The sequence below is a fragment of the Microplitis demolitor genome, chromosome 4, assembly GCF_026212275.2.
Source record: "Microplitis demolitor isolate Queensland-Clemson2020A chromosome 4, iyMicDemo2.1a, whole genome shotgun sequence".
In the NCBI taxonomy this organism is placed as follows: Eukaryota; Metazoa; Arthropoda; class Insecta; order Hymenoptera; family Braconidae; genus Microplitis; species Microplitis demolitor.
Window position 1 is genome coordinate 2,317,233 of NC_068548.1, and position 24,038 is coordinate 2,341,270.

Genomic DNA, 24,038 nt, shown 5'->3' on the forward strand with positions numbered 1-24,038 from the left:
AAGTGTACAAAGTGTAAAACAATAATTTTTTTGAAATTACGAAAAGTAAGAGAAAGCGGATAATAAAAGAAAGAGAGAAAGATAGAATTCAATAATCGATTCCTGGTCAAATCTAGTTGTCGTGTAGAAAACATCATTTTTGAGTTTAACGGTTCCCAACATATATAAATATATATTATGTTTTTGAGTTCCTTCAATTCAAAAATTTCTGAAAATTTTCGGGATGACTAAAGTCAGCCATTTTCTATTTTTTCTAATTCTGTTTGATGATTTCTGAATATCATCAATAGATTGAAGTATACTATAACTGAATATATGATGCTTCCTAACCGTTTTTTTGGGCATAGTGCTGTGCCACGTTGAATGACAAAAGTGAAAGAAAAACGCAGTATGTGTAAACAGATAAGACTAGGTTGCATTAGCACCAGTAGCTGAATCTGAATTGGCTGATGAGTGAGAAATAGATATAGTTTAGAAAAAGTATGAAAGCCATGAAATCCTCAAAGTTTAACCCTGTAACTTGTCTTATTTTTCCGACCCTTGTCACTCATGATGACTGCTGCGACTTTAAAACTGAGCGTAGTAGCCTATAATCTGTGAACACTCAAACTAAAACTTACTTCCGGTTTAAGTCTAACATGACAATATTGTTCATAAATTTTTTTACTACACACTCACTCATACTGAGTGGTAACAATGTCTTTCAACTAGTTTTCTATTAAAAGTTAGCGATTGCACAACGCACTCAAACTTTCGCGCTCAAATGCGCAGTATCATTAACAGATTGTTCAATAGATGTCGCTTTTTAATTGAATGAAAAGTTACTAACCTCAATTCGATCGGGTTTAAAAAGTGAATTTGAATTTGAATTCGACTTAATTGGCCGGATATAGAATTACCCGAGATCTTAAAATATATATACCTTAAAAAAAAAAATTTATCAAAATCTTCGCGGTTTTTATTTTTAAATTTAAAAAAAAATGGCGGATTATTTAAAAGTCAAATTGTTTTGATAAAGTTTTCAACACAGTTTATCAAAATAATGATTAGCGAGTAATTAAAAATTTTTATTTACTAAACAAAGTAATTATTTATCACTTTTGAGGAATATTCAAAAAGCTAAATATCAAATTAGTTAGTAAAAAACAGATGATGTTATTTAAAACTGTCTCTTTACTTAAAAAAATTCTACGAAATTCCTTACGATCCCATAAATGGAAACGGCGGCATCTTTTGACTGGCATGTGCCACCGGATGAATTCTAGTTTGGCCACCAACAGCAACGTCCCGTCTGGCTTCCGGCTTTAGGTACATAGTATGTGTGGAAACGCCCCCAGTTTCCTTCCGGTCGTTTATCACCCACTAGAGACAAAAACGGAAGAGGAAGTATGATAGAAAAATGGAATAATACGTATATACAATATAAATATAATATAAATATACACATATATATGTATATTTGATTAAGAAAATATGTAGAGGACAAAGACGCAATGGAAATCGGTTTAAAGTCTTAAATAACTCGAAAAGGGAATTTGAGTCTTTTGTTCACTAAAAAAAAAAAAAAACACAAAAATCTTGAGATAATACCAAGGAAATAAGCGAGAATAAGAATTAAGTAGACATATACCTCGAAATAACGGAAGTGACGATCAATTTCCCGGATGTGAGTTGTCATCTTTACAATCTGTGTCTATACTAATATATACTGATATTTTTATAGAGTTATATTTATGTTAGCACTGTAACCTCAAGCCAGTTTGAATGGCATAACGAATACTACTATACGCACTTCATCATATGCCAGACACTAAATCATGAGCTATTTAGTACACGGATAAATTATTCTCATTTTAAACACTACGGTGTCATAATAAACTCGGACAATATTGCAGACATGTATTTTCACCATATTTGCATTGAAAGTTTTCATTTCTGCCCTATTTAGACGAAAAAAGTCCTTCATTTTCTTTATGAAAGACTTATGATAAAAATTAGGAAATAAACTGAGTTTAGGGGTGTTCAATAAAATTTTAGAAAAATATTTCCTTTTGTATTAAAATGTATCATATTCATATGTTTGTCTTATGTAAAAAGAAGACTACTTTGTCTTACATAAAATTAACTTTTAATTTCCGCCAGATGTCAGACACTTTTATTTTAATTGCGAATAGGTTTGACTGGAAAATTATATGTAGGATTAAGTCTCTTACTTTTACTTAGGTTCAGTAATTTTTATTATGCACTACTTAATTGCGAAGCGATTAAATTACACTTAAATCGCGAAGCGTAAAAATTGCACACATCAATCGCGAAGCGTAAAGTTACACACCTCAATCGCGAAGCGTAAAAATTGCACCCCTCAATCGCGAAGCTATTCATATCTTATAGAAAATTTGTCTCAGATTACGCGATCAAAGATATTGGGTTCAAAAATAGGAGGCAAGTCGAAAAAAATTTAGTTTCTACATTTTAACAAATTTTAACGCATTCTTGAATGTATTTATAAATTTTCTTACAATTTGAGTGAGGAAATAAAATTAGCATTAGTCAGTGTTCAATATCCATTAAGATTATTTATTTTTTGATCAAAATTAGAATAAAGTTTATACTTATATTCTTCTTGTATATAATTATGATAAATTCTGCGTGAGGTCTGATAGAACATCATAATAAAAAAAATACTAAAACCATTAAGATATGAAGATATTCATCCATTTTAAAAAATGTTGAAACGATTTTAGTTTTTTTTACAATATATACATATATTAATTCTCTTAAAGTTAGTTTTAAATTTTTTCATTGATAAAAAAAAGAAAAACAAACGGAAATCCACTTTCCCTGAAATTTTCATATGAAATTCACGAAAATTTTTTTTATTTTTAATAAAATAAAATTTAATTAAAAATAAATTGTACGGTGTAAAAATTTGAATAATATTTGAATATGAAAAAATAATTTTTGATATTATTTGAAATTGAGTAAATGAATGAAAGAAAAATATAAGGTATATCTGTAAAAATAAACGATATTGAGAAATAGCAGCTGCGCAAACGTAAATGAACTATAGATAGGCGTTGACAACGTATAGTTGAAAGGCCAATTGATCCTCAATGAAGTTTATTCATAAGGATAAAGTAAAAGAGGATGTAGTAAAATACGTAGCAACTTCAAACCAATGGTTATAAGATTTTATTCTTATAAATATTTGAAAAAATCCCATGCAAGTCTAAAATTTTATTTCATAAATTTTTTGTAAAAAAAACGCGCCAAAAAATTTGATCTGTTTTAAATTAAATAAAAATTTTAAGTTATTTCTATTTGTGTGTAATTGACAGTTTTGTAGGCAGGGGAAAAGGGGGGCAACATGGACCCCTTAAAAAATGAGGGCTCTTATATAATTTAAAATTTAAGGGACCTCTTTTACCCCCCCCCCCCCCCCTCCCCCCTACTATTGCTTACGTAGTCTATTTTCCGGCTTTTTTTCAATTATTTTTAGTCTTGTTTTGGTCGCCTCTAGATCAAAATCATACTTTTACTGTCTATTATTGTTATTAGTCTGTTTTTGATCGTTTTTAGATCAAAAACAGCTTAAAAATTTAAAAACAGGCCAATTAGTCTAAACACAATCTATTTAGACTAAAATCAGATAAAATTTTCTAACCCGGGAGAATTCAAAAATTGAGATTAACTATATTTTAGTTTTTGATCTCCCAGGGTAATAATTTGAGAATTTTAGATCTAAATGATTAAAATTATTGTATTTGATTATTGTAACAGCACACGCAGGACGTGTGTAAAAAATAGCTAGTATGTTAAAAAAGTAAAATAAATAAATAAAATGAGTAAAAAAATAAGATACGAAGAGAAAAATTTCGTAGTCACTGAGGGCGGGTTAGTGAGTTTGACATAAACCGCTTTAAGCAGACGCCGTCCGAGACGGGAACCGGAAGTCTATTTTCGTAGCGGTTACCAATTTAGAATCCTTTATAGTTTATACCGCCTGTGGCACGAATACACAAGTTGAGAAGCAACAGAAGAAGAAGAAGAAGATATAAGAGATGATGAAAAAAAAAAAAAGAATTATAAGTCACGCAAAAAGTTAAGTCGTCAGTTTTTATCTATTGCGTATACATTTTGCAGTATATATATGTATATATGTCATGCGGTTAAATGTGACACTTAATGCTATACAGCTCAAGAAAAAAAATGTATTCACGTCCAAGCTCTGAAACATCATATTGATGTAAAGAATAAACAACATTATTTTTATTTATTGTGTTGATGTTATGATTAAATGAAGTAGACTATTATAGCAGACTGTTCTGTAAAAATCAAACAGTGGGCGCCATTTTTGGTTTGGCTCAATAAACGTGTCCGAAAAATAGTTATCAATCAAAGGGATGAATGGATTGCTAGTCCATAATTTGAAAGCGATATAAATGGAGCTGCTAGTGGCCTGTTGACCAGTACAGGGTTGGCGCCACAAGGGCCTTCCCAAGACTTTGTCCAGAGTTTCTTTATTTCCTGAGATGAAAGTTCATCATGCCGACAGAGGGTTCATGGTGGTTGTGGTTAGACATCATAGATCAATAGTTCTTTAATTTCTCTGCTGGTCCTATGGTGTCACTTGATTAGTCTTCAATCAAGGTATGGGGGTAGATGGCTCCCAAAAGATTAGGAAACGACCCCCGTACATAAGGGTGAGCATTTGAAAGTAATCAGTCTCTAGTTCCAATAGATTAAAGGAGGCAAAGGGGTCTGAGTTACAAAAAAAAGAGAATGTGATTTTTTTTTTCAGAGTTCCTTCTTTTCGAAAATTATCAAAATTTGTGATACTATTAAGTATCACTTCAAGAATATTCTCCTAAATTTTCATGAAAAAATATTGAAAAATAAGCAGGTGGCAGTGGGGAGAGACGAGTCACTTGAAAAAAGTCTCTAAGCGGTTTTCTGTGTACGGATTCGTGTTTTTTTTTTGGCTATATTATCAAATAATATGTGGGTAACTTAAGTACCATACCACCTAGGTTTACTTACAATGAGATCTTGGACTACAAATCTAACATGGGATTTCAAGCAGGAACCCACACTTATGCTTTTACAAACCCACGATTTTACTTTTACAGACATACGTGGGTTATCCTCATCTCCTCTTCATCCTCATCGTCCCTATTATTTATCTCACTCTTTTATTATCCTCATTACTATCATCATCATGTGTGTGACAACACAGACTCATATCCGGAAATCATGACACCTGACAGCCAATTCAATGTATGGACATGTATGTCTATAATTATAAAACTAAAAACTCTTGTAATAAAATAACTCGGAAAATTATATACTTTGTATATATTTATGTGAATACTACTGGTATATATTACGCGCGTATCGTTTTCTGTATTTATTCAAATGGATATTGCTGTATACATTTATATGCGGTATTTTACCAATCAGGTGTTTGGAAAAGGGGCTTCATTCGTTTCTCATTTATTTTTTATTACAGAAATATTACGTCGTATCGGACAGCCCAAACGTGTACATTAGAACACTATTATTATTTTTACCTTTATATATTTATATTCGTTTGTGTCACCATAAATGGATTCTCATTAAAACAAATTGCCATCTAGTGTCTGTTTGTAACGCCTACTAAAAATCCTTACACTCAAAGCTGTTAAAATATACATAATTTCAAATAGTGATGTTTTTTTTTTATCTTTTTTCTTTTTTCTTTAAAGTAGTTATTCAAATTTTTATTGAATAAAAATATCCTATTAGCAGGGGGTCATTTGTTAACTATTTATTTATGATAATTTTTCATTTTTTTTTTTTTAATAATTCATTTTCAGTAGTTATTTTTTTGTATAATTAATTAGAAAAATAAATTTTAATTATTTAATACACAGAAAGAAAATATTTCTTGACGAAAGAAAAATTTTTAATTGAGAAATGAAAATAGAAATTTTTTTAAGGATTAGAAAATATTATTTCCTGGCTCAAAAAATTTTTTCTTGGCTCAAAAAAATTTGTCTTTCTTCTAAGAAATTGTTTTTTGGCTCAAGAAAATTATTTCTCGCTTCAAGAAATTATTTCTTGGCTCAAGAATATTTTTTATCGCTTCAAGAAATTTTTTCTTGGCTCAAAAAAATTTGTCTTTCTTTTAAGAAATTGTTTTTTGGCTCAAGAAAATTATTTCTCGCTTCAAGAAATTATTTCTAGGCTCAAGAATATTTTTTATCGCTTCAATAAATTTTTTCTTGGCTCAAAAAAATTTTTTCTCCTTTTAAGAAATTGTTTTTTGGCTCAAGAAAATTATTTCTCGCTTCAAGAAATTATTTCTAGGCTCAAGAATATTTTTTACCGCTTCAATAAATTTTTTCTTGGCTCAAAAAAATTTTTTCTCCTTTTAAGAAATTGTTTTTTGGCTCAAGAAAATTATTTCTCGCTTCAAGAAATTATTTCTAGGCTCAAGAATATTTTTTATCGCTTCAATAAATTTTTTCTTGGCTCAAAAAATTTTTTTCTCCTTTTAAGAAATTGTTTTTTGGCTCAAGAAAATTATTTCTCGCTTCAAAAAATTATCTCTTGGCTCAAGAATATTTTTTATCGCTTCAATAAATTTTTTCTTAGCTCAAAAAAATTTTTTCTACCTTCAAGAAATTATTTCTTAGCTTACGAAGATTATTTCTTGCTTCCATAAATTTTTCTTAGCTCAAAAAAATTATTTGTCGTTTCAAAAAATCGACTTTCTCAGTATATAGTTTTCATGGATTGAAATTTACTGAAATTTTGATTGTTTTTAAAAAAATGACAATATTGATATGTACTTATTATTACTATTAAACATAAATGCAAGATGTACTAAAGGTACATCTTACTAATGTAAGTTCAAGTTGAGTTAGTATCTGCGTATGTTTAACTACGAAGATGTGGAATTTGCAATGTAAGACCGATTGTAAAAGACGTAACAGACTTTCAAGGCGTGTCTGGAGTTGAGAAAAGCTGGTTTAACCCACGCGAGAATCAAGAAATCTTTACTGCATGTCAGAATTTATTCCAATTTTATTTATTTATTTTTTTTTTTTTCAAACTATTTAACATTTTATCCAATAAATTTTTTATTTAAAAATACTCTTCCGGTCTTTAAAAGAAGTGTAATTAAAAAACTATTTTTTTACGCCCATTGTAGCTATTTTATGACTTATAGACTTAAAAAATGTCTGAGATCACAAGATAGTATGACTTGAATACTTTCTTTAAGATTTCATGTCAATATTCTGATGAAATTACTAAAGTTACTAGAAAAAAAAAAACCTAATTAAATGTATCACGTTTTAAGAGTAATAAAATTGAAGCAATTAAACTTTGGAATTTCTAAAATACCTATTAAAAAATAATGCACTTTATTGGGTTTTTTAAAAATCATAAATTGAATGCCATTAATTTCTATTAATAATGATTAATTTTATTAATTAGCTGATGAGTTTGAAAATATTAATTAAATTTTGACCCGAAGATTCAAAAATAGTGTCAGTACCGAAAAACGGTAAATTAAATAAATAAATTAAAAAAAGAAAAAGTTATCTTGGGAAGTGATATTTTTTTGATCGATATTATATAGTCAGTAGTTGTGAATGAAAATTTCTTGTAGCTTCTACTCGCTTCAATGGAGTAAAAAATATTATAAAACCGGTTGACCCAGGAAGCCAGTTCTAGAACTTCCCACTATCTGCGAGCTCGAGGACCTAATTAAAAATATGTTTTTGATTTGAGAAGATAAAAACATTTTATTTTATGAAATTATATCTTTTTAATAGGTAACTAGTGAATTATAAAGTCGATTAACTTAAAATTTACTAAGACACTGAAATAATAATAATAATAATAATAATTAAATGGTAACTGAATTTTTTTCATAAATTGCTGCACAGAAAAGGCAGAATATCAAAAATTAATAAATAATAGTAAATAATGTAATTTGTTATTAATAATTAGTACTATTATGTGCTTAATGCAAAGTAGTTTACTAATTTTTGTAGATTCTAAAAAACTACTATCAATTATTTAAAAAAGTAACTAAATATTATTACTTTTAGGTATAATACCTGACTTATTAGTGAAAGTTAATTAATTTATGGCATAATCTATTAAAAAGTAATGATTGGTAAAATTAATAATTGCTATCTTAGATACTGATTTTTCCCGCCGGAAATTTAAAAAGTTACAAACTTTTATTTTATAAATTCGATATCACTGATCAATTATTAGCTTAAAATATCATTAATTCATCATTATAAATTAATTTACAATATACATAAATCGAATAAGTGGTAAATAATAAAATGAAAAGTTAGTATACTAGATACTGATTTTGTTGCTCATAAAAATACCAAAAATTTTAAACTATTATTTTATAAATTCTATCCCATTGACTAATAATTAATATAAAATGTTATTTATCCGTTATTATAAATTAGTTTATTATATACATATATCGAATAAGTGGTAAATAATAAAATGAAAAATTCGTATACTAGATCTTTATATATTAATATGTACGTTTACTAATTTTTCGGTTCCTCATTTTTAAAATTTGTTGTATGTTTATTTGAATAGTAATAACTTTAAATACCAATTTATTGATTCTTTTTCATATTAATTTAAATATACGAAATTAAAAATTTAGCTCTTCTATGTGTATCAAATTTGAATATAAATAATAGCCATTTTGTAATATATATAAAGATCCTGGTTTGATATTAGTATCGAATATACTAATTTTAAGTCGAAAATAAACTACAAACTATTAAATTTTGAGCATCATTTTTTTCCATGTGTTCGTATTATTCACTAATAAATTATCTTTCAAATGGTACAAATTTCGTTCTCGATCATATTTGAATGTGTAAATATAAATTTTTCGAGTAATCGAATCAGCTGTGACCTAGTAAGTGTTAGCAGAACGCATTCCACTGCTTCGCGATTTAAATGTACAATTTCACTGCTTCGCAATTGAGGTGTGCAAAAATAAAAATTACAAATTTATGAATAAAAATGAAATTCTCCAGACTAAAAATTACAAAATTTCAATAGTGTCTTGAATTTCCAACAGCAATTTACTAATTTTAACTCGAATTTTTGAATAAACCCTATATTTTTTTCTTAACAAATAATAAAACTAAAAAATGATTAAATATTAATTCTTAACTGTTTTTCTGGTCTTAGTTCGTTGACTTGGGCGTGGTTACAAGCATACAGTACAATCACAAGGACGTTGAGTCGGCGCGTAAGGGCCAGGAGGTTTGCGTAAAAATCGAACCGGTGCCAGGTGAAGCACCTAAGATGTATGGACGGCATTTTGATGACAAGGATATGATTGTCAGTAAGGTAAGAACATCTCATACATTTATTCATTCATTTACTTCATTATAACTTCTGTAACTAGTATCAGACCATTTAAATAATACATCATAAATTATCATATACACAACCATAAACTTCGCTACTTAATTTAATTATCAATTAAAATTACATTTTTTTTCATGCTTCGTTAAAACTTGACTTCAACTTCATTTCCGTTACTCTAATGCTCGGATAGTTTTGAGTAATTATGTAATTAAATAAATGAAATATTAATTAGGCAATGATATCAATAGCCAAGTTCGGAAAATTTTAAACGATAACGGGCTTAAAAAAGATGTTTAAAATTCATTCAGGATTTTATTATTATTATATATATATATATATATATTTTTTTTTTTGTATCACCATTTCGTGTCATCCATTCATTGATCCAACTCATTCATAAATATCCGCCCTCGTGTCTGGTCTCATTGATTGCACACGAAGCTATCCAACGCTTGCGCCATATCGAGTTTGTAAGTTTAGATGACTTACGTTTAGTTATTTTAAGCGTATAAATTTCGTCATTTTTATAACCGCTTTCTAAAGACAATTAAATGCAAAAAAATAATATATAATACTTACTATTTTTTTTTTTTTTATTATCAAAAAATACTATTTATAAGTATTTCAATTATTGACCGGAAATAGTTTTTTTTAAAATTCATTACAAAAACAAAAAGTATGCACGTTTGCAAAATTAAAAAAACTAGCGGTGCAATTTTCCAAAATACTTTTTTTATAATTTCTTATAAGAAAATAATAAAAAAATTATTATACGTCGGGTAATCAGTATCATATATATATTAGTATACATAAATAATGATAAAAATAAATTTTCTAACGGAAGTAATATACAACAACTTTATTATTAATGATTGATAAATAAATATTTGTCTCTTACGTCGATAACTTAGCTGTACACTTGTACATACATATATGTTATTCATATATATATATATTCCTACGTGCTCGTTGATTTTCCAAGCACCCACGCTTTCCGCGCCCGCATCCGGTCGTCTGGTATATCCCGAGTCACGCGAGATATGCCTGTCCCGCGTTTCGATTCCGCTTTGCTTCTATCCCACGCTTATATATATATATATATATATATATATATATATATATATATATATATATATAAATCATAACTAATAAATATGAGAATAGAAATTCGGATCCACTAGAACTCTCTTATTTTTGCAATTTTTAGGAGCACTTGCGGAATTTTGCTTTTATATATATATATATATATATATATATATATATATATATATATATATATATATAAATTTTAAATTTTAAATTATACTAAATTTTATTATTCTCTAAAAAATAAATATGATATCAATTAAAATAAATTTTTTTAATCATTTTATTTTATTATTTACTATTTTATTTATTAATTTAATATGAATTTTTATTGCTCTATTTTTTTATCTACTTGTTTTTAATCGTTTATTTTTTTTTTTTTTATTTCTTACATTTTTACTCTTTTTATATTGAAGAAGCACATGTGCTTAACATATGAAATGTTCTCTGCAAAATGGCACGCATTTTTTATGTGTATAGTATTTTAATGATGAAACATAATACAAATATTAAAAATTTTTATTTATATGTTTTATAAAATAATATTAATTAAAGTAATTTAAATAAATGAAAACGTAAAAACGGACTGATTGATAAAAAAATTTTGCTTTTATGTATACTGTAAAAAAGAGTGGGGTAAATACAGCCGGTGTGTTAAAATTTTCGGTGTTAAATTTTAACACCAAAACCGGTGTTAAAATAACACCTTCGGTGTAAATATTCAACTTTGTAAATATTTTTACTTATTCGATCACTAAAGTTAAAAAATATTTTTATTAATTAATTAAATTAATGGTAATTGAAATCCTAGGCGTAAAATTGTGTAATTTTTAAATAAATTATATATAACATGAATAATTATTTAAATACCCTGATTAAAAGAAACGATTCGAAATAATTTGCAATGTTAAATGACCATAAGAAGGGCGATTCAAAAGTATTCAAAAGCATTTAAAAAATTTTTTTTTTCTAATCGTTCTAAATCGTTTCTTCTAAGAAGAGTAAGTACACATCAAAATTTTAATTTCCTCTAGATAAAATTCATTAAATTTTTATATTTTTTTATATACAATAAATTTTTTAAAAATTTCTATACATGAAATTTTTTTACACCGATGTAACACCGCTAAATTAAATCTACACCGATGTTATTTAATTTTAACCGCGCGATTTAAAATTGTCCGCTCTTTTTGCAGTGTAATTATGATCAACATATAATATCTATCCTGTTCTAAAAAATTGATAACCGGATGTCATATCGTTTTACGTCACTTCTGTGATTATTTTATTCGGATGTCGATTGGTCGACTGAGATAGTGGCGGGATTTTTGAAAAAATCAAAGCGAGCATGTTATGTAGTTAATTTAAATAATAAAATTTTTTTTTAAAATTTTATTATACTTTTTACTGTCTCGATTTATGTCAACTTAGTACACATATGTAATATAATGATAATAATAATAATTATTTAAATGCAACGTCTATAATTTTAAAATCGTGAATGTACTGCTAGTGAGGTCTAATGTCGACGCATTTGAATTGGCTAATGTCCGTCACTCGATCATTCATTGCGTTGCACATTATATATATGTATGTGTATATATATATATTATGAGTTATATTTCTAGGCCAGCCAGACGTTTATATTAGATAGTCTCCAATAATATAATTCTATTCCTTTATACTCTATGAATCACACCTTACTCTAACTTTATCATACTGATTCTAATTCGATATCTTTATACTTTGCCAGTATTATTCAAACATAGGATAGGCGGGGGTTAAACACTCACTCAAATAAATTTATTTTACACAATAAAATTTTTTAAAAATATCGCGCCCAAAAAAAAACTTATAGTTGACCGCAAATAATTATTTATGGAAACGCACCATTCATAAAAAAAAAAAAAAAATAAAGGTGATCAAATATATTTACTATGTAGGCAAATATATATAAATATAGAGCATTAATAGATAGAAGTTTGTTTACTTGCTTTAATAATAGAGTCATGATAAAAGTAAATAAAGTTTAAATTTTAGCCGCGTAGAGTAAAAAAGATTAGACAAAAATAGAGTTTTATTAGTTGTATATATAGGTATATATATATATATATATATATATATTTATTTATTGACGCAGAAGTCAACGTTTGATACTCAAGTCTATGATAAATGTAATAAAAATTGTTAATAGTACTCTGTTAATATACATTAAAGTAAGTATAGGTGTGTGATAAAAAAAAGTAAGAAAGAGAGAGAAAGAGAGAGAGAAAGATAAAAAAGTATGAGAACGAGAATCTACACCGGATGTAATGTACACGCCTACGCGGCTGCGAGGTTGCAAATTAATTCGTGTCTTCATCTTTCGTCCGCGCCTTAACAGTTTACTTTAATAAAGTATTGTAAGAGCACACCCTGTTGATATTCTTTGGCAATTAATTCAATTAAATATATTTTAGATGACAGATAAAACAATGTCATAATATTGCGTTGTTGGTATTTAGCAAGTTTGCTAAACTTTTATTTTTGGGGTTCAAAGTTTCGGGTAGAAGATTATCACTTCATAAACTAACGATGAAATTCAACAACTTCTGAAATAAAATAGTGTAGTATAAATATATATATATATATATATATATATATATATATATATATAAATATAGATGTACATATATATGGAAGTTATACATGAAAAAGAATTTTCAATTTATTTTTGAACATAGAGAATTTTATGATCAAAATTACCCAAAAATTTTAGATAACGGGGGGTGAGTTTGATATTATAAAGAATTGTGCAGTTTAAGTGATTTTTGAGGACACTGAATTGAAAGATACTCTAAAAGATTACTATTTTTACTATACTACATAGTAATACTTCTGACTTATCAAAAAGTCTATTACTTTGTTTTAATATTTACAATAAACGATAACTAAAAAAACTACTGGCAATAGGGAATTTATCAAGTTAAACTTAAAGATTCCGACCCTTCTGAAACTTTGTACTACGCAACATGGTAATTTTATAAAAAATCTTTTAAATTCGAGTTTGTTCGGAAATATTCGGCTCTTTTCGTTGATTCCAGTTCTGATAGGTTAGAATTAAGTAATAACGCGACGTATTAACACATAAGCGAGCATCTCTGCGTATACTATCTTGTGAATTTTCATTAGTATTATAATTATAAATATGAATTTGAATGGTTATTAAATTTTGGATAAATCTATCAGATGGAGTATTTTCATTATTGCTAACGGCGATTATTCAAATCAATAAATAAATTATAATTTACTTTAGAAAATTAACACGGTCATATTTTGTGGTTACTAGGTGATTGAATGTATATCGAGCTATCAATCCAACCAAATCATTTATCCCCAGCCTTCTTATAATTATAATTTTTTATAATATATTGCTTTTATTTTAATTTTTACAAATATTTAACTAAATATTCTAATTTGGCATAACCAATTACTATGCAGCTGGTAAAAATTTCTAAAATAAAATTGAATCTGTTGCTTTGTCAAAATTACTACGCACATTGTAAATTCTGTTTGATGTAAATTCAAAAATTCTACATCAGTAATTTCCACTATAATTCCATACTGTCTACGTCGCTTTTACCATACTAACTTTTCCATAAATTTTCTATGTAAAAAAATACCATAGAATTCTACTCAGAAGTGTATATATTAAAATTACACAATTGAATGTTTCCAGAATTCAAATCTATTCTAAACCTTGAATATTTTACCGTAACTTTTCCCGTCTCATATTAAAATTCATCAGTTCCAAAAATTAAAACCTCAAAAATTTTCAAAATATCTAAAGGTATTTTCTATTAAAAAATAACAGTAACAACTGGCATATCCATACACAAAACCAAACTCATTGAAATACAAATGAAACCACTGAATGAAAGCCATTACATTCATAAAAGTCATTCATCGCCAGCTGTATCGATCCGTAACCATCGTAACAGACAGTATCAGGGGTGGCATAAAACCCTGGGGTTCAGTAGGGGTGTAGTCTCATATATATACATATATATTTGGATGAAAGCTTCATTGAGCTACTGTGGTGTTTTATTGAATACCTAGTCCTTGGAATGGAAACCAGGACATCCGGGCTTGCCCTCTTTCTATCTACGAGCTATCCCCTGTAGTTAGATCATGAGTTGGCTTCTACGTTGCCCATTCACCCACAACCCTTAGGTCGTCGTTCTACTTTAGTATCTATACCTTCTTCTTCTTTCTTTCCTTTTTTTTTCTTTATTTATTGGACATCTCAAACCCAAAAGTCTCTGTTTGTATAAATATATATGACTGAATATTTTTTGAACAATTCAATGAATCGACTCAAATTTTTTTTTTTTTTTTTTTTTCATGAGCTTCAATTTTTATAGAACTCGACCCTATCGAATTTTACTTTTGCGTTATTAATTTCATATCTTGAAAAAAATATATTTTCAAAAAATTTTGGAAAAAGTTATTTTTTGTTTCTATTTATTGACTTTGAAAATTTTTTAAAAAATACTTTTTTTGTAAGAGAATTCGAGTTGTATGTAGGCCAGATTGTTTTGAACGTCAATACAAAAATAATGATAATAATTTAAAGCTTTTCTGGAAAATTGGGTTAGTGGGACATTACAATGACGTCCTACGTTGCCAAGGGGATGACCTAGTGTTATTAGATTGAGGTCGGTAAAATATAAATTCACCCTTTGAGAAAACTCTGTGAGACGAAATGATTTTAAAATAGAGACGGGTTTCGTTTCCATAAATCAATGAATAATAAACCAACAAAAAAAAAAAAAAGAAAAAATTGTTATTAAGAAATTACAGCGGATGTATGGATGAGTATTTTTAGATATAAGAAACGTAATTAGATTTTGTGGTTGATGAGATATTCAATTCTGGAACTATATTTAGGATCGAGATGATGGATTTTGTTGCTGTTGCTTAATGTAAAATATAAAACAGTTAAATATAATAACACGGCTGTAAACCACAAAAAATACTCGAGAGGAAATCAAATTTTAGTAAATGGATTTCGTAAACCATAGAAATTTCATTGGTGTTTAGGGTGGCCCGAAAAAACTGACTTTTTCGAGTCTTTTATAAAAATTTGTTGGCTTACGAAATTTTAAAAAACCTCCGAAAATCGATGATAAAAAATTTTCAAGAGGTCGCTGACGAATTTTGAAAACATCAAAAATGATCGAAATTTGAATTTTTATTTCAAATTTTTTTCTTTCATGGCAGCAATAGTTTATATTTGTGAAATCATGACCGTTGAAAATATATGCCCAAAATTTAAATATTTAAACCTCGCTCAAGAATTTTGAATGTTTCCGAGTGCTGTCTTTTGAACGTTTTCGAGCGACCCGAGAATATTGATAATAAAGCTTCTCGATTTTTTTACCATCAATTTGCATCACAATCAATGAAAATATAACCCGAGAAATATAAATAATAAATTATTTACATACTTTTTTATTTTTTAATTCAATTTTTAGTTTTTTTCGCTTATCCAAAACTTACCAAATTTTATTGTTTAAGACTGTCCTGTATATTTTTGGTTATGCAAAAGTTATATTTTAGTGAAATGACAATAATTGAGTTATAAAAAAATACAAAAACTAATTCAAAGTATTAGTCACATATTATCAGTTAATATTCAAAATTCTTGAGCGCCGTTTAAATATTTAAATTTTGGGCTTAAATTTCCAGCACAGACATGATTTTATAAATATATTGCTGCCATGAAAGAAAAAATTTCGAAGTAAAAAATCCGGATTTCAATAATTTTTGAAATTTTAAAAATTCATGAGCGACCTTTTAAAAATTTTTTATCGTCGATTTTTGGAGGCTTCTCAAAACATCGTAAGCCATCAAATTTTCATAAGAGACTCGAAAAAAAAAATAGTCGGTTTTTTTGGGCCACCCTAATGACCATAGTAAAATTAACAGGTTACTATAAATTGTGATATGATCTTTTTGAATTTTACTATGACTATACTAATTTTTTATATGTTTTTTCGAATTTCCAACAGGTGGCCAACATAATCCATCATTACTATGACACCAAACACGGAGAAACTATTCTTGTTTGAAATTCTATGGTGTCATAGTAAAGTTACCATATTAGCCACCTATCGGAAATTGGAATAACCACATCTAAAAATTACATATTTAAAATTACTGTAACCATTAATTTCTTTATTTCAATTTCCGTCAGGTGGCTAACATGGTTCGACTTTACTTTATATATATGTGTATATTTGTATATATATTTAAATCATAATTTTTAATTACAATAAATGCATATTACTTACATTTAAATAATAAAAATACACAGACCGATAATAAGATAGTATAATACACAATGAAACCGACAATATAACGAAGACAAGTAAGTTAGACACGCCGGAAAACGTCGGGTGTGCTTACCGGATGTGCATCTTCCTTTTTCGAATGAAGTCCCGCATATTAACTTCTCAATGATGCCGACAACTTGATACACGTAATCTTAAAATAAAAAATATAAATCTACTTTTTTTAAATTTTAAATTCCTTTGAAAAAATTTTTTGCCGCCAAATATTTAAATTAACAGTTGAAAATAAAAGTAGTAATTCAATGGCGAATATTAATGTTGAGTTAAAGGGGATATTGTTTATAATTAATTAATTGATTAATTAATATAAAAAAAGTAATAAACAAATAGTATTTAAGATAAAGCATGACGATGTAATTAAATAAAATAGCCGTCTGAGTAGTTTTTAGGGTTCTTGTGATGTTAGGGTGATGAAACGGAAGTTGTTGGGTCCCAGTCTCCAATTGCAGAAGGGCCGGAAGTCGGTTGTTCCCACGATGATCATCGGCTTGGTAGTTTCACGCATCACCCGTTCGAGTTCTCATCTTAAAACGTCAATTCTATTTTTCTATATGACTTTATAGTAAGAAAAAAAAAAAAAAAAATTTCACAAGATTAAAAAATATAAAAAAATATAATGACGTAAAATATGATGATCGTTGAATTATATATAATTTTTTAGATTACATAGTACTGAAAATAAATATGTTTTAAAGGCATGAAAGAAAGTTTTAAATGCGGAAGAAAATCCTCAAAAAGGTCTACTTAGATTTTTTTAAGAAGGTCTAACAAATGGAAATAATAATAAAAATAAATATCATTGGATGTAGAAAAATTTGTGAATAGATGATTTCTGTTAAAATTTATGAGAGTGACAATACTTTATATACTTTGAAAATTTCATGGTTTTTTTTTACATAGAAAATTTATGGAAAAGTTAGTATGGTAAAAGCGACATAGACAGTGTGGAATTATAGTGGAAATTACTGATGTAGAATTTTTAAATTTACATCAAACAGAATTTACAATGTGCGTAGTAATTTTGACAAAGCAACAGATTCAATTTTATTTTAGAAATTTTTACCAGCTGCATAGTAATTGGTTATGCCAAATCACAATAATTAGTTAAATATTTGTAAAAATTAAAATAAAAGCAATATATTATAAAAAATTATAATTATAAGAAGGCTGGGGATAAATGATTTGGTTGGATTGATAGCTCGATATACATTCAATCACCTAGTAACCACAAAATATAACCGTGTTAATTTTCTAAAGTAAATTATAATTTATTTATTGATTTGAATAATCGCCGTTAGCAATAATGAAAATACTCCATCTGATAGATTTATCCAAAATTTAATAACCATTCAAATTCATATTTATAATTATAATACTAATGAAAATTCACAAGATAGTATACGCAGAGATGCTCGCTTATGTGTTAATACGTCGCGTTATTACTTAATTCTAACCTATCAGAACTAGAATCAACGAAAAGAGCCGAATATTTCCGAACAAACTCGAATTTAAAAGATTTTTTATAAAATTACCATGTTGCGTAGTACAAAGTTCCAGAAGGGTCGGAATCTTTAAGTTTAACTTGATAAATTCCCTATTGCCAGTAGTTTTTTTAGTTATCGTTTATTGTAAATATTAAAACAAAGTAATAGATTTTTTGATAAGTCAGAAGTATTACTATGTAGTATAGTAAAAATAGTAATCTTTTAGCGAATCTTTCAATTTAGTGTCCTGAAAAATCACTTTAACAAGCTTCGCCATTTTTATAATATTAAATTAGTTTTCTACGCAAATCACTTGTACTACAATTTGAAATCGCTGTAGAAACATAGAAAACAATACTCCATGAACTTAACCGATTCTTCAGTTTTTGAAAATGTTTCTCATTTCCGTTACATAACCACCTTTAGTAAAACAAAAATACAATCGTGTCATCGTATCAATGTCTATAACTATGTCTCACCATTAGTGAAAAAATCCTTTATACCCAAAATTTTTCCATGAATTCTTCAATTAACTTCAAACCTATTTTGTAAACAAAAATTAAAATCTACAGCTTTATAATACTATTTCCATCAAAATAATACTATATCCATACATAACAGTATAAACGACATATGTTTATATATTATACTCACACACACATATATTTATATATATTTATATATATATGAAGTTAAGTAAGTGCAGTTGGTTATACCGCAGTGGGGAAAAGAGAGAACGTCCTCAATAGCTACGTAAAAATACCATTGTGACCGATTCATGAATGAAACGGTACTTCCGGTGCGTGCGGGTGGGGACGGAAACAGTGTAGAGCGTTACGTTATATACCGATGAATGGAGGACAACCGTTTTCCTTCTCCATCTTCTCTCTCTCGCTTTCTCGCTTGCTGTCTCTCCCTCTCTCTCTCTCTTTTTATACATATATATCTATGTATATATGTTAGTAAGAACTTCAGAATATCAATAGGAGTAAAATAAGTAGCCAGAAATACCAGAAGCATGCCGGCTTTGACAATTTCACGCTTTGCATTTTTACACTGACCTTTTTTTGACCTTCCTCTAATATTTCTATCTCTACTCGCTACTTTTTTAAACCGAGTTTTTACTTTTTATATATATTTATATATATATTCCATACAAAAAAGTAGACTTCTAATACTATATTCATATATTTAAGACAATCTCTATTCAAAAATATGAATTTTTTGATATTTTATAAATTTTGTCTTTGATTCAAAATTTCAAAAATTTATAGCGGGTTATTTTTTGTAGATACAAAAAAAATTTCTTATAATTTTTTGTGTATTTTTTTTTTCTCTAAAAGTTTTGTTTGAAAATTTTTTCCATAATTTTTTTTGTTTACGAAAAATTTGCGAAAAATGTATTTTTGGGGGTGAGTTTTTTTTATTAACCCCTGGGATGACTTTTTAATTTTAGGGGGGGGGGGGGGGGGGATTTGAAAATATAAATAATTTTTTTAAATTTATGTATAGAGTTTTGTAATTATTGAAGACGGTCCTGAAATTGTTCAGTCGATTATGAAATAATGTTTATTATGTAATGAAATATTTAATGATAATGACAATTGATTACTAGAATATGATTGACATTGACGAGACTGATAAAAAATCGTTGACGTTTTGATATTGATGTATTTCCGGTATTTGGTGATTACAAGTGTTGTAATTTTTTTTATTTTTTTATTCTTCTGTCCGTAATGAGAGAAGTAATTAAGTGTATGATAACTACTAAAGTAATATATACTCGGAAATTGAAATTAAAGTATATTTTATAGCTCTAGTTGCTAAAAGAAGTTATTATTTCATTTCTTTTCAGTATAAAATTACTTTGAAGACAAATCGAGACATACGGATTTGAATTTGTGACACAAAGCAAAAAAACAAACTAGACTATATTTCAAATTCAAATAAACCGCGTTTTTTTGTACTGCAAGCCTGCAAATTTTGTTAGTAACGCCATCTATAGAAAGCGGAGAGAAGAATAATTAATCGAGAAAATGGCAGCTAAATTTTTGAGACATAGATTTTTAAGTTTTTATGAATTATGATTTTAAAAAAAATTTGAATTGTGACTTTTTTTACATCGTGTGAAAAATTGACAACAAGAAAATGTACTTCGGGTGTTTTCGGTTTTTACTCCTACTCTGGGTGTTTTGGGTACGAAGTCTCTTCCACTTTTCCTTGCGCATGCGCAGCTTAGAAATAATTAGTAGTGGGGGGAACCCGAAGTTCATTCTCTCTCTGGAGCAAGTTCACGAATGTTCGTACCTAGTGATTGATCCATTTGTTTTTAAAACAGAGGTCTCAAATTACTCTATAAAGTGGAGAAATTCGTATCACAGTAATTTTTTATTAAAATACTGTAGTAAAAAATGAACAAGTACGCGATTGTTTTTCTAGTGTACACTGAAAAATAAGATTTCAAATTCTTACATAACCTCTTCAGTCCCTAGGTACATGTACGTGTACTTGCAATTTTTCGATTCTAAGACTCGGAACGTCATATTATGGTAAATAGTTGGGTGAGACAATTAGCTTCCGGTTTCTTCCCTCTCCATTCTCATTTGTAATTTGAAATTTAGAGGTTATTTTACTATATTATGCAATAAACATGATGCTAATTAGCGTTAACCAAAAAAATTGATTGAATAAAAATGATGTATATTTATGAAAATATAATAATTGACCTTTTATCAAGTGTAGTAAATTATCCTAGTTGTCAAAGTAACTTCAAAGAAAAAAGTTTCTGTGTGAATAAATAAGATTGTATAAGCGAGAATATCTTGGACGTATATCAAATTTCAATAAGATATTGATTTTATGTCATTGAACGAATATAACATTTCTACACTTCTATTAGCCTTGTAATGTAGAGTAACCAGCCAGCCATCCCATTTTCTACTTAATTCTCGAACAACCAACACCTACGTGGGCGTCAGTAATTTCATTTAAATGATACTATTGCGTAGGTTGCTTTCGTTTATAGACGTTTCAATGAGTTTCAAGGACTTTTATATATATATATATATATATATATATATATATATATATATATATATATATATATATAAAGTTCGATTATATTTTTCAATAAATTCAATGTATATTCAGTAGCAAAAAAGCTCCTTTATTTTTTGTTAAACCACCCACGTAATACGTAGATAACATATTTTGACAAAACACTTACGGAATATAGATGCAATAAATCATAAAATAGAAAAACAGAGTATTTATATGAGGAGAAAAGAATATAAGAATTCGTGCTTAATCACATATATATTGGCACTGAATTACAATTGACATTACAGTTTTTAAAAAATAGTACATTACACACCGAGGGTGAAAAATAGGTCATTACAGTCCGTGCGTGTAATTACTTATCGTAACCTAAGGCTAGGGTAGCAAACACGTGAATCGGGACTCAGCGATCTTTTTTCAGTGTGTATACTATTTTTTACCAGATTCGCATCTTATAGTTTGAATTTATGCCCTGTTTAGCGGGAAAAAAGTCGATCTTTAAAATGAAAAAATGAATGATTAATATTCGCGTATGCGCCATTCTTCTACAGAGGCAGGTTTAAATTTTCTCCGATAGGTGATTACACACAAGCAGCAATGTCCTACTTTTCACACTAGGTGCATAATCTACTAGTTTCTTTTACCTGTGGGAAAAACGGTGCATAGCTAATTTTAATCATTTGTTTTCTTTTAAATGGAAAGAATGACTGTCTTCCCGCCAAACGAGGCAGGAATTTAAACTTTCAGTGCAAATATGAAAAAAAAATGCATTGTCAATTCTGAAACTCAAAAATTAGTTCAGTAATTTAAGGTATTGAATCAGTTACTAAAATTTGGTTAAAAAAATATCAAAAAGGCTTTAAGTCTGGTTTTTTAGTTTGAATTACCCGCGTCATTGAAGGAACTCTAATTCCAGCAATAGAGGGACTTCGACTAATTTAGTTTGGCAAAATGTCACTAGAGGGCGAAAACGATATTGTTTATGTTGGAAAAAAAAAGTTTGGTTAAACTTATTTCAAATTTCTATTTTATAAAATAAATATTTTCTATTCGCACTTACCAATTAAAATACTTTAAGTATGATGATAATAATAAATAATTTTTTTTATGTTACAGATAAGCAGACAGAGTATAGATGCCTGCAAAGATTATTTCCGTGATGATTTACTGAAAACTGACTGGCAATTGATGGTCGAACTCAAAAAACTCTTCCAAATTCTCTAAACAGAATCATCTATTTATAAATCATAAAATTTAATCCAAACATCGCCACTAAATAAAAAAAGAACAAATATAATATTATAATTATATATTTTTTTTTTTTATTGATAGATATTTTTTTTGCAGATAATCTGTAAAAAAAAAATATAAAAAATCATTTGATAAATTGGAAGCATAAAAAAATCATTTTTATAATTGAAATTTTTAATTAATGAATTGAATTATAAATATTAACGATAATTAAAATAAATTACTGAGTAAAATTACGAATAGTTAAAAAAAAATAAATATGAATAACAATAAAAAATATAAGTAAATAATAAATCAAAGATATTATTATTGAATGATAAATAAACTTGAATGAATCGTTCAATGATCAATTTTCTCGCGTCATTCTTGACCTTCCAAGACAATATTCATTCACATTATTCACAACTCGGCTGTTTTATTACTTATTACATGAAAAAATACAGTGTATATTATTCATACTATTTATAAAAAATTTAGCAGATCAAAAAGTCCACAGCTCAGACATTTATTCTTTATTATATAAATTTTTTACCAACGACTCTAGCAAAAATTTTTAATTCTTATTTTCGACGACAGAAATTTTTGATATCAAGATGAATATGACGATAAGAATTCCATTCAACTGAAGGAACCTGTTAATGGTATTTTTAATTTATTTATTATAAATTATTAATGAGAAGAATATGATTTATTTCTATAAAAATCTAAAGATATTGAGAAAAAAAGAATATTCTCATAGACAGGAATCTAAAATTTTTAAATTTACCGCCTTTTTATTTCCTTAGTACTCTTTTTTACCGTGGCGCTGCACGGAAAAAAATTATGGCGGCCATTTCTGGTATTAATGGAAACAACTCCTGAGGTTACAGTTTTTGTCATACTGGTATGAAATTATGGTAATAATTACCAGGCTCATAGAAAAATTTCCCGGAAAATAGGAATCAATCTTACATAGAAAAGTTTTTTTTATTTGAAATTTTATGGTATGGTAAAGTCGGGTCATGTTGGCCATCTGACAGAAATTGAAATAAAGATGGAAAAATCACCACTATTAAATGTGAGGTTAGTTTTTGGTTTGAAATATTTTTCGTATTGACGCACATAATACACCTGAACGTCATTCAAAATATATTATATCATAATACACCTGAATATTCATTCAAAAGTACCCTAATTATATGAATAAGAATCTTGAGTTGTTGACTGAACTTCTGCCCAAGAGAGAATGAACCTCAAAGTCTCTCCCACTACCAAAAATTTCTAAACTGCGCATGTGCGAAAAGGGAGATTAAGTCCATAGAATACCCAGTGGGAGGAAAAACCGAAGTAAACTTTACTGCTGGGGCAATTT

The 24,038-nt window shown here is 27.7% G+C and overlaps 1 protein-coding gene across 1 annotated transcript in view; it reads left to right on the forward strand.

The window, feature by feature from the left end:
* Positions 1 to 22,927, forward strand: part of LOC103570285 (eukaryotic translation initiation factor 5B) — a 44,371-nt gene extending 21,444 nt beyond the window's left edge. The window contains exons 14-15 of the mRNA XM_008547981.3: positions 9,232 to 9,393; positions 22,553 to 22,927. Of these exons, the coding sequence (XP_008546203.1) occupies positions 9,232 to 9,393; positions 22,553 to 22,660 (270 nt within the window). The 3' untranslated portion in view covers positions 22,661 to 22,927. The remainder of the gene's footprint in view (positions 1 to 9,231; positions 9,394 to 22,552) is intronic.
* The last annotated feature ends 1,111 nt before the right edge of the window (positions 22,928 to 24,038 follow it).